This window comes from Electrophorus electricus, chromosome 12 (assembly GCF_041902795.1).
Source record: "Electrophorus electricus isolate QZ-2024a chromosome 12, ASM4190279v1, whole genome shotgun sequence".
NCBI lineage: Eukaryota > Metazoa > Chordata > Actinopteri > Gymnotiformes > Gymnotidae > Electrophorus > Electrophorus electricus.
This window is the reverse complement of record NC_137508.1, coordinates 3764133-3775690: the sequence shown is the minus strand read 5'-3', so window position 1 is coordinate 3775690 and position 11558 is coordinate 3764133. Positions and strand designations below refer to the sequence as shown.

Below are 11558 nucleotides of genomic sequence, written 5' to 3'. Positions count from 1 at the left end.
CAAGTATAAAAGTAGCACTCCCCAGCACGTCAAACTGTGTTCAGTGTGGGACGGATATTTCTTTATAAGACTTCTTCAGACCATGATGTCCACACATATAACACACATTGTAACTGAAGTTTAAGAAGAGGCACTTGAGTATGTGTTTTATAATTAGAAAATATTATGCTCAGTTCGTTATGCATTACTACAATTTTAACAGTGTAATCTTAGGAAACAATATTTTGGTTTTCTAGACAGAAAAATTGAAAATTCGATAAAATAATAATTTTCAATTCTCACACGTTGTTAGTATGTGACTGTGGCTAGTCCACTGGAATGCATACTGGAATAATCACACAATTCAAAATTAAGTGCAGGACTAATGATTAATTTCATTCAAATAGACACTGAAATAATAACCTGAAGGAATAATCCTACTATGTTAAACCAAATACCTTTCAGTAGGTCTGAGATAAATAACATTAAAAAAAGAATTTAAATGTAGAAATGTATAAAGATATTTGTATCCATTTGCAGAACGACACAAAATGTGAGTTTTGTACTTCATTCTTTGATAATACTGCTACTTTACACATGAAACCATTTTAACTCCAGCAGAAATTCAATTGGTCTATAGGTTAAACAACCATTTGACAGACAAAAATAACAGTACACACCTGTGCTATGCAAAAGCAATTATTACTATTAACTATAAGTATGAAGTATTACTATGCCACTATTCATAATTATTACTATTAATAATTAAGTGCCCTAGAGTCAAGAAATCATGCAGCTCAACTGCCAAATTATCTTCGTCCATTTAGAAAAATATAAGCTTATACTACAGCTGTTAAGGCTATATACCAAAGAGCCTATATCACAATTCAAGTGTGTTCAAAAGCATTCTAATATGACAGCATAAATATGGTACTACATAACAGTGGAATGGGACCATGACACTTCTAGGCAATAAAAAAAAATGGAGAAACTCAATGACACGAAGAGAATGATCACACTTCTCATAAACCGGTAAGCAAGAATGTATCTGAATGTGTCAGTGAATCAATGCTGTAATCAAATTAGAAATCAAACACCATTTTTTTCTGGTTTCAAATCAAATTATTAAATCATTATGAACTTTATCCTAATGACTTTTGGAAGCTGGTGAAACTATAAATAAATCATTACAATAGATTGTCTCGTCTTTAAATTTCAGTTAAATAATTCTATTTGTTTTTTAAATAAGAGCAAAGGAATATTGGCAAATAATCTTGCCTTAGCTACACTACAGCAGTATTATGATTTTGGTCTGACCACATCAAACATTTTAAACCTCTGTTTATATACAAATAATGCAATTGCTTTTCACAGTGAGATATTACTTAAAAATAAATAATTAATGCTGTTTTAGTTAGCCAACAGTCCCTGAGACGAATAATCAATCCAACACTACTAAGAGTGCTTCACCGAATAACAGTATACCCTTAAAACCCTGAAGGACAATTAAGGCCCACCCTGAGATCTGCACACATAGACCCTGATCCGGACTACCAACTCTTTTTACCCCATCTTTTCATCAATCTTTTCAAAACCTGTGTATCACAGTGTTACATGTTACGACAGAGGCTCAATGGTAGTACAGCTGAATAGGTCCATTAGATTGCCTTTCACTGCGGAACAGCTTGTTCCAGTCTCGAGTGGCCTCCGTCAGATGTCTCTGACCATGACCTACCCAGGTTTCCTGGTTTCTAAAAAGTCGACCACAAAACCAACACCTGAAGGATGACTGAAAGCCATTTGTCTTATTTGCTGAAGCGGCTACCTTATACTTGTTACCACATAACCTTTTTAGCTTCAGATTCAGAATGAACCTTTCTTTAACTGTCCCTTGAGGCCAATCTCTTCTGCAGTGTGAAGAATGGCAGTTCATTGAAGGTTTATTCCGGAAGGTGTCACAGTCGAGCTCAGAAAGGGCTTTCAGAGTTCCCTGAGACAGCATGACCTTCTCCACTGCCCCTTTGTGCCTGTGAACCACTCTCATAATGTTGGTCACTTCTGGAATATCCGTGTCCGGGTGATTGAGAACTACAACAGGCTGGTTTAGGCGAGGAACTTTTATAGTTTGCGAGTAACAAAAAGGAAAGAGCCTTAGAGTCCTTTCTAATCCTTGAGGAATGGGCTCCCAGTAAGGAACAAATGCTGGTGTGCCATTTTCTTGTGAATTTTCCACCAATGGCCTCCTAGATTTACAGAACTGTTCCTGTGAGTCTGTTGTGATTGGCTCTCCCCGTCTCTTCCTGTTCAGAACTGACTCATTCATTGGCAGTGAGGACACATTTGATTGTGAAAGCTGCTCCTCGACGGCCACCATCACTGCTATAGGTATGGCTTCGGTTGATTTCAGACCAACCTGTTGGGTAGAGAGGCCACCCAATTCAACTGACTGCGCTTTAATGCCTATGAAGAGAATGATCTTGTTAAAAAGGCACCATGAACAGCTCCACAAGGAACTAGCAGCAAATATTAATCCAGATAACCTGAACAGATGGTAAAGGTCCCTCATACTATAATGCCAAAACTGTCTCAAACTGATTAGTTTTTAAAATACATTTATAAATAATTATATGAATCCAAAAATTGTACACTTCCCTGTATTTTCTTTTTTTTTTTTTTTTATCCATTAGTGTGGAGGTTTCAATAACATTAATATGCCACATTGTTCCACTAGACTCTTCATTAAATGCTTATTTTTTTCAGGTGATGCATGTAAATATTTGCATTTTAATAACTTAAAATATGACAGAAAAGAGAAGAAAGCTTTACAGTATAAAGTCAAGAATAACAATGCCTGCATGATGTCAAGCAGTTAGATAAAGCAAATATCTGAGCAAGACTATGAAGCAGAAAACTCTGTAGCATCTGCATTATAAATATCAAATTCTTGCTTACCTGTGAATGTAACTTCAGGATCATCATTCAGGATGGTGGTAACAGGATGCTTTTCTAGTGTCTTATTCACATCTGAATTATGGCAAGAGTTTCCTAGTGGTAACACCGCTAAGTAATTATGTTCCTCTACAGTTTTGGTTGTACAGGTCTGATCTAAAGGGATGGAAGCATCTCTGGGGTATACATTGTTTGTGTAGTCATCGATACTGTCTTGGAATAACAAGCCTCCATCTTCACTTGGGCAGTTAAACAGTGCCTCAGTAGAATGTTTATGCGGGGGGGATACTATGGTTCCACTAAACAACATCTTTGACTCAGGACTGGCTTCCTTCTCTTGATTTGTCAGAAAGCTTACAAATGCTGTTGACTGCATATTCTCTTTCTGCTCATTCAAGTGAACCAGAGGTGGCTGGGTTACCTTGGAGCCTTCCCATGAGTCCTTAACCATGTTGTTCTTGCCCACATGAGGGATTCCATCTTTCTCAGACATCAGGGTTGGCAGGTGGGAATTTAATCCCTCTTCCAAGCTGCCTAGATCAAATGGAGCACTGGAAGCAAGACTGCTGTGACAACCTATATTATGTTCCTGCATCTTTGAATGGAGAGTATGCATATCCATCTGTCTGACAGAACTTACTTCCACTGAGATACGAATACTATCTCCATTGGTGTGATATGTGTTAGAGTTAGACATTACATCAAAAGACGTCAATTGCTTTTTACTGTTCTTTTGAACTGCTACATTAAAACTCTCCTCTGTTCTTGGGGCTATGAGCTGTGTACATACCCCTGAAATTTCACTGCAGGTATGACACGCCTCTTTACCATCACTGCCAGTGTTATCTACCTGAGGAACATAATTTATTGGATCTTCTTGTTGCTTTTTACTCTGCCCTTGTTTTACTTGTTGGCCTGAAACTGAGGTAGCATCATCATAATTAAATGAAGCATTGTTAGTTGAGCTGTCACCTGATTCAGTAGATGTCTGATCACTAGATCGCTTGATCTGAGATCCTGATTCTAAACCATATGATTCATTTGGATTTACACCTGGAAACTCTCCTCTTGTGTCTGAGGAAATCTCTGGCTTGGTCGGTGGTATAACTTTAAGAACAAGATGCTTTTTTCCATCCACCATTTTGAAACCAATCACTTTTGTAGTGCAATCAGGAGGAACTGAGATGTTGTTCCTTTCCATGAGCCCTGAAAGTTTATCCTTCCCGGCACTTTGAAGTTCTGGGAGTTCTGTGCTATACGGCTTTGATTTTGGCTGTAACTGGTAGGGTCCAGTACAGGACAGAGATGCAAACTCAGGTTCCCCTTTTAGAATTATTGGCCATGTCTTTCCACTGTTTACCGTCCTCTCCAGAAACTGCTGGGACTCCTCTAAGATCCTTGCTGGATTTAGCAGGATGCCATTTTCATCAAGCAGACCTACACCTGAGAAAGGTAAAAATCCAGAAGATGGCCACTTGGTTTCTGCTTTTGGGAGTAAGAGTTTGAAGTGTGGCACATTACTGTTGTGTTCTTTTGCAGGAACCTCTTTTTTTTTCAACCAGTTCTTTCTCCTCCAACCTCTATGACAGGCTGAAGCCATTTGCTTTAGGCGCTCCTCTTTATGGGATTCCTCAGCAGGATCGGCCAGAAGATTCCCATTCAATTCACAATTCCCAGGCCTAATACCTGATTTTTCAGTACAATCTGTGGGTGGCAGAGTGCTGTGTGGACAAGGGTGATTCATAAACATTTTAAACTCCGTTGTGGAAAACTTGCACTTTTCACAGTGGTACTGACCATTTAGGTTATGCTGAGTTTTACAATGTTTTGTAAGTTGGCATTCAGTCTGTAATGTATCGTCATTGCAAACCTCACATGTGAGCTTAGAGTTGCTGTGTTTCGTGCGATGCTGTTGGAGGGTATTTAACTCAGCGGTGGTAAAGCTGCACATGTCGCAAGGAAACAATGGTGGCTTTCCTTCATGAAAGATCCTGAAGTGGTTTAGCAAATCACTGGAACTAAAAACTGTGCTGTGGTTGCACTCGGAGCAAGTAAATGTGAGCTCTCTGCTACAACTGTCCACAACATGGTTATTTTGGGGTGCATTTTTGGTTGGCTTTTTGGATAACGCTATGTCCACCTTCTCCTCATCAATTGTCCTTTTCACAGTGACAGAAGATGCTGAGGACTTCCTGAGTCTTAGCCGTCTATGCCAGTTGCCTCTTTCATTATCACCAGCCTGGTCACTATCCCCATGATGGCTGCTTTTGTTGGTGTGGTCCACTTCCATGTTCAATTCATCGACCCCTACAATGTTCAAAACATACAAACATCTTCTTGGTTCATTTAAATGCAACAATTATTGTGACTATTTAAGACAAACATGTTTTATTGTGTGTGGTGTCATGAAAAAAATGACATCAATTACAGTTAAGTCTGGTCAAATATTCAATATATTTGATTCATGTAATGTCATTTTTTCCTTCATCATGACATATAAACAAAGACTTATGTTTCCACCTGGGCAAAAGGACTGGGAAGTCAGACAGAACCATGCCGCAGGCACTGTGTCAGAAAGCTCCAGAAATTAATACATGCATGCGTTTCCAAAACTCTGAAGTGTACCTGTCACTGCTGGCTTTACTGTTTTCAGTAACATAATGATGCAAATGCTCATTTACACATTGTTAGGGCATCTAGCTTGTTTGAAACCTCCTGCTGAGGTAACATTGTTGTACAAAGTGATATAAAGTGATTATGAAAATCTAACCTTGCTTTAGGATAATTACCATCATGTTATTACTTGCTGGGTTGCACGCATGAAACATTTACTAATATTCACATTCTAATAAATTGGCCATTTTGTTTTGATCCTGGAACCAACATTAAACAACTGATTGGCACATTACTGTGCCAAACCAACCTGTGAGATTTTTATCCAGAAATACCCAACGCGGGCCAACAGGACAATCTATCTGTGCTAACCCCATTAACTAGTGTGGCTGAAATTAAATCACAATTGGCTACAACATCTTTATTACAAAGCAAACGTTATATATATCGAATGAACACTTAACTAGCAAAAAAAATGTAACATCCAGATAGAGTGTGATGTCAGATATAGTCTAGATTCGAGTTCAGTTTAATATATGATGCGAACCGACAGCAGGTCCACTAAATAATCCTGTGAACTGTCAAGAGCTTAACTAGCTAGCTAGCGTTAGCTGGGTTAGGTCGTTTGTCTCCCGGGTACTTTGCTAACTAGGCGTTTCGCGTCCAAACTTAAAACATTAAACGGATCTTGTTTCTTTTATCTATCGGTTTACATCTTTAGGTGGTAAAGATTCGTAAACAACGGGATTCATTTCGAGATATGCACTCTTAGCTAATGTTAGCTGACGAACACAAACCTTTTGTTTGCACCTGTGGCTAGTATAGTAGCAAAAGTAAAAACTTAGCCTGCTGCAGGCGTCAAACAGTGGGGCACTTACAGTGCTAGTTAAACTTCTGAGAGAAAAGTCTATGGTTAGATTGCCCGAGAAAGCGAGTTCAGCTTGGTATTTCAGCGTGGTCGGCTAATTTAAGGCTCTTCGATGTCTGGTGTAAAGCCAGCCTATATGTTGACCGCCCAGTTCAGCTGCTCATACCCCAACTCGGACCTCCTTTCTCGCTCGGGTCTCTCACGGCAACTTTAAAAAAAAAAAAAATTAAAATAAAAATTAAACCCAAACACAGCCCCACTGAAATATCTACACGCATACAACAGCCGTTTTTTTTCCGCTAAACCACTTCAAGGACATGTGCGCACGGAATACAAGCGGAAATCGTGTGTTTCTAACGGACTTACGCGGGCGTGAACGTCGCGTCCTCACGGCCCAAGCCAGTCAGTCAGCAGCGGGCGGCGGCCATGACACTCCGGGGACAAGCCCAACGCCTTAAACGCGCAGCCACACACCGCACGACCGTCTGTCCAGTTCATAGGAGCGGCATGGTCCGTCGGACAGCTTGCTTGATTGGTCTTGCATGGGTCTTTATACTCGCAAGCTGAGCGACGCCGCAGCTCTGCATAAGAAAGGTGCCTCGAATGTGGACAACACGTGCTTCCTCTTTGACAACCCTACCAACAGTTTATAACAGTCCTATTAACTCTGGACGTCCTCCAGCTACCGTGGAGAACAGCTGCTGGTATCAAACAAAGCAATACAATGACTCCATTTATTTTCAAATAGTAATAAAACGCACATGGTACGGCAGTCTACATTTTTAAATGTCCTTTTTTAACAACATATAGGTTAGGCCTGCTTGATATAGAGGTTTGCCTGAGAGTGGAAAGATGGAGCTTTTCTGTAACGCCAACTTTTGATCGTTTCGTGTTTGGGAGCGTGTAATGGAGGTTCTGTTTGTCAAGCTATTTTGCTCTGCTGTAGTTAATGAAAAATATACAAACATAGAACTTTGATAGGTGTAGTGTGTAATGGTATGCATTGTATTGAACTGCATTTATAAAACATTAAAGGATCAAAATAAACTGCATGGAGTCACTGACCAGCCAGTCTGTTGTTCTGGGTTTTTTTTGGGGTTTTTTTTTTTAAACACTGAAATGGTAAAAACAAAAACTTAACTGGCTCATTTTAGATTCACCATTTAAGTTCAGAGATTTAATGGGCTCATGGGCCATTATCCAATTACATACATTTACATAAATAAATACATTTCAAAATGTATGACTATATGAATATGTAACGTGATGACATTAGTAGATACTTTTCTTAGGAAGAAGTTTAAAAAGTTACATATCTTGCAGATAATGGAACTGTTGCAGCAAGCAGCATAGTGAATGCAGTGTTTTAGTGAAGGATGCTGAACAACTCTCACGCCTCTTGCTGGCTTTAGGAATTCATTGACAATACTAACAGGCTTGTATGGTGCCTTCACCCCACCACGAAAGGGGAACAGTTGATTGAGAAAGTCCCCAAAGAAATTAAATGACTTTAACTGGAAGGCAACCTCAAAATAAAGGTGAACTCCTTGCTGCAGCAGTTTCATTACCTGCAAAACATACTTATTAAATTCCGTAGAATGACCTACTTAAACAGAATTTAGCTAATTGAAACCTTTAGATTACAGTATTATTATTATATCTAAGAACAGTGTTTGCTATTTAAATAAAACAACATTTTTTAAATGGCAGAGGTATTTCAGTAGACAAGCTTTTTATCCCCAACGGAAACGTCCTTATGAGTAATGCAGAATAGCCTAAATCCTCGGTGAGTAGTCTAGATCCTCCGTGAGTAGCCTAGATCCTCGGTGCTCTGAAGACACGCGTGAGGATCCAGTGACGTCAGTGCAAACTTCATCCTGATTGGCTAGCCACTGGATTTTGTCGATTGTAAGGAGTCATTCAATTGGTAGAAGTTGTCCAAAGTTAATATGTGATGTTTATTGGCTTACTCAGATGTTTTGCCGCAAAACAAACATCGCATTTGTTACTAAACGGTGGTTCATTTTTGTGGAAAAATAATTTGCTCACGACCCATCGATTCGATATCTGTGGTCTGTATGAAGGTTTCACTGTGTGGAGGTAAGTAGCCCATTCTACTCTTAGCTAGAGATCTCAGCAATGTTCTCTTATGATAAACTGTATTTGTTTTAAATGGTCCTCGGTCAGGACTAAACCTCGTAGGCCTGCATCAGGTTAACGAGCAAGTCTTTGCCTGATTTATTTTCTTTAAGTAACTGACACATTGTTAGCTGGCTGCCGAACTACCTAGTAACTTTTCGAATTGGCAACGTAATACTGTAGCCTAAATCTAAAGTGAGCTGCTCAAGGTCCTCACCCTCCCCTATTATTTTCGCTCGGATGTTGTCCAAGGCTGGTGTTTAAGACTCGTTAAGTTAGTCTAAATTAGCAGTTTTTGATTGAGAAAACTATTGGACGCAGCGCCAACCAATGGGCAATAATCACCATAGCTCACAGACGACCTCATGAAAACAAAGAATGAGGTTCGGATGGGAGTGACCTTTGCAATTAGGCAAGTTGGCATTTATACGTTTGTAGTAGTTTGTATTGGAGCATAGTTAAACGCTCAGATCGCTCCACTTTGTCTTTGCAATCGAGTTGTCCTGCACAAACTACGCTGTTAACAAAATCCTTTTGCAAGGCACCCGGCGACTTTCCAGCCAATGGAGCTGCAGGGTCAGTGGTGGAAAGGCCAACTTGCCGGAGACATTTATCATGCTCTGCGTTGCAAAGTTTGTATATTCATCTTCATGTTTACACTTTAGCTATTCTAGTTTCGATGAATGCTACCGAATTACATGTATGCGCAGGGTTTTGAATGACCAAGGTGCTGTAGTTGAATCTACTTCGATATACTCAGATTCACATAATGTCACCCAGCTTGTCATAACTGAATCTAATAGTAAACATGAATCTTTATTTTTCACTAGGAATTGATGCTGCCTGTCTATAAAGGTCAGTCCCCACAGCTCAGCCTTAGGCGTTACTTTGCAGATCTCATAGCAATAGTGAGCAACCGCTTCAGGCTGTGTCCAGCAGCCAGACACTTGGCTGTGTACCTGCTGGACCTCTTCATGGATCGCTATGACATCTCTGTGCATCAGCTACACATGGTTGCTCTTTCCTGTCTGCTTTTGGCCAGTAAGTTGCTCAGCTGGTTTCCATTCAGCAACTTTCTCTCCACTCCCATGTGACCTTTCTGTTTATGTGGCTTTATAGCTTTTAACATTTCTGCCAGCTTTGTATATCCAACTTGAATTTGCGAGGGCGTTCAATGTTTCAGGTAATTTTTACATTGGAGTCATTTTTCTAAACCATTTTATTCCAGGTAAATTTGAGGACCGAGAGGACAGGGTGCCTAAGCTTGAGACACTTAACAGCCTTGGTTGTATGAGTTCCATGAACCTGGAGCTGACCAAGCAGGGTCTCTTGCACATGGAGCTGCTACTGCTAGAGACCTTCCACTGGAACCTCTACTTACCCACTGCTGCCCACTTCATAGAGTACTACCTGTCAATTGCCGTCAGTGAGACTGACCTTCATGATGGCTGGCCAATGGTGTGCTTGGAGAAGTCTGTACTATATATGACCAAATATGCAGATTACTTTCTGGAGGTTTCTTTGCAAGGTAAGGTATCTGTTTATCTTTTCCTTTTCTTTTGATTTAAAGTCAAAATAGTTTTGAATAGAGCACAATTACATGCCACTGTGGCATAGAATTATATCTGCTCTTCACAAGCAGATAACTAATGACCAGTAAACTCAGGATTAGTTATTGACTGTGCCTACTAACAAAGAAAAAAACAAAACTGAATTCACTGACAGCTTTGTCCAGTTCGGTCTGAAGTTGCATATCCCCCCCCCCAGATCATGCCTTCCTGAGATTCGCCCCATCACTTGTAGCTGCTGCCTGTGTGGCCTCATCGCGGGTGATCCTGCGCCTGTCTCCAACTTGGCCCCCTCGTCTGCAGCATCTGACTGGCTACACCTGGGAGCAGTTGCTGCCTGGAGTGGAGAGATTACTCATGTGAGTGGCTGTCTGCCATGCTTTTTTTCACAGGGCATCCTGTTGCCTAGAGAGAACTATTGTACATTCTAAAATTGAATCAATAAAGCAATGAGGTACCCCATATTATTGCAGCTGGCACCTGAGTAATCAATCATGTTTTGAATATTTATGTACATGCTGAATTGGTCTTGACTGCTGACTGTAAACCTTAAATTTACCCTTGCAGTGCACATGATAGTGATGTAAAGGAAGCCAGCAAGCAGGAGCGCCACGTGCAGCAACCCAGTCTGCAGCCAGGCCAGGCCTCGTATCCTGCTCAATGCCCGAGTGTCACCATAGCCCAGCACGTCCACAGACCTACTTTACAGTACACCCAGCAGAGTTGCCAACCTGTGAGGGTCTCAGGCCAAGGTCCAGGGACCTACCTGTCCCACGCTGCTTCATTGCAGACCTCTGGTAGTGCTACACAGCCTCAGACCTTATCTGTACCACTGGAGGCTAAGATGAATATGCCGAACAGGTCCTTCCAGCTGACCTCGGTCTACCCATGCGCAGCAGCGTGTTTCGACCGGTGATCATAACAGGTGGATGCAAATGAGAGTTTCACTCCAAAGGGGACTGTGTGTTCATGGGAATACACCACACTATGAAACACCATGAGGTGTGTTATCAAAAAACTTGAGCTGCTGAATGACTTTTTAATGTACAAAGAGAACTTAAAAAGGTAAAACATAAAAGGTGTTTAATACTAAAACAACTGCGAGGTGCAAAGGGAAAAAGATGTGCAATACTGTAGGACATGCCTGTTTCAACATCTGTATCTTTGTGGAGTTTTTCTCCTTTCGTTTTTTTTCTTTTCTTTCTGAGCACAGTATTATTTTTGAGTATGTTTGCCAGTGAAATAGCCAAGGGAGAAAGAAACAAATAGAAAATTATGCTGTGATTTTTATCAACACCAGCAGGCTTGCCAGTGTTAATTTCAGCCGAGCTACCTCAGGAGTATTGATTGTAGATTATTAGCTTTACAAATGCACTTTGGACTGAGCATTTTTAAATAAAATGCAACATTTAAGTTGTACCATTGTTGTACCACATTTTTCC

General features: G+C 40.4%; 2 protein-coding genes across 7 annotated transcripts; one reads left to right on the top strand and one right to left on the bottom strand.

Moving 5' to 3' along the window:
- Nucleotides 1-107: 107 nt before the first annotated feature.
- znf518a (zinc finger protein 518A) lies at nucleotides 108-7288 on the bottom strand. Of its 4 annotated transcripts, none has more exons than XM_035531683.2 (4): nucleotides 6776-7288; nucleotides 5699-6617; nucleotides 2932-5235; nucleotides 108-2439 (listed from the first exon to the last, which is right to left on the bottom strand). In XM_035531683.2, the coding sequence occupies exons 2-4, from the start codon at nucleotides 5754-5756 to the stop codon at nucleotides 1610-1612; spliced, it is 3192 nt and encodes a 1063-aa protein (XP_035387576.1). In that variant the 5' UTR covers nucleotides 5757-6617; nucleotides 6776-7288; the 3' UTR covers nucleotides 108-1609. The 4 variants fall into 4 exon arrangements, with proteins under 4 accessions (XP_035387576.1, XP_081580892.1, XP_081580893.1 ...); XM_081724766.1 differs by having other exon boundaries at nucleotides 6339-6617; XM_081724767.1 differs by having other exon boundaries at nucleotides 6420-6617.
- A 1035-nt stretch (nucleotides 7289-8323) lies between these two features.
- ccnj (cyclin J) lies at nucleotides 8324-11551 on the top strand. Of its 3 annotated transcripts, XM_027014145.2 has the most exons (6): nucleotides 8324-8509; nucleotides 9090-9180; nucleotides 9379-9589; nucleotides 9777-10076; nucleotides 10316-10475; nucleotides 10684-11551. In XM_027014145.2, the coding sequence occupies exons 1-6, from the start codon at nucleotides 8364-8366 to the stop codon at nucleotides 11030-11032; spliced, it is 1257 nt and encodes a 418-aa protein (XP_026869946.2). In that variant the 5' UTR covers nucleotides 8324-8363; the 3' UTR covers nucleotides 11033-11551. The 3 variants fall into 3 exon arrangements, with proteins under 3 accessions (XP_026869946.2, XP_081581429.1, XP_026869947.1); XM_081725303.1 differs by lacking the exon at nucleotides 9090-9180; XM_027014146.2 differs by having other exon boundaries at nucleotides 8324-9180.
- Nucleotides 11552-11558: the final 7 nt, after the last annotated feature.

Excerpts from the sequence above, each read along its gene's own strand:
- znf518a (XM_035531683.2), bottom strand. The coding sequence starts at position 5,756 with ATGTTTCATGCGTGCAACCCAGCAAGTAATAACATGATGGTAATTATC. Across the intron at positions 5,236-5,698 it reads GGTAATTATCCTAAAGCAAG|GGGTCGATGAATTGAACATG; the intron begins GTTAGATTTTCA and ends TGAACATTGTAG. Across the intron at positions 2,440-2,931 it reads TCCTGAAGTTACATTCACAG|GCATTAAAGCGCAGTCAGTT; the intron begins GTAAGCAAGAAT and ends TTCTCTTCATAG.
- ccnj (XM_027014145.2), top strand. The coding sequence starts at position 8,364 with ATGTTTATTGGCTTACTCAGATGTTTTGCCGCAAAACAAACATCGCAT. Across the intron at positions 8,510-9,089 it reads GAAGGTTTCACTGTGTGGAG|GCACCCGGCGACTTTCCAGC; the intron begins GTAAGTAGCCCA and ends TCCTTTTGCAAG. Across the intron at positions 9,181-9,378 it reads ATCATGCTCTGCGTTGCAAA|GAATTGATGCTGCCTGTCTA; the intron begins GTTTGTATATTC and ends ATTTTTCACTAG.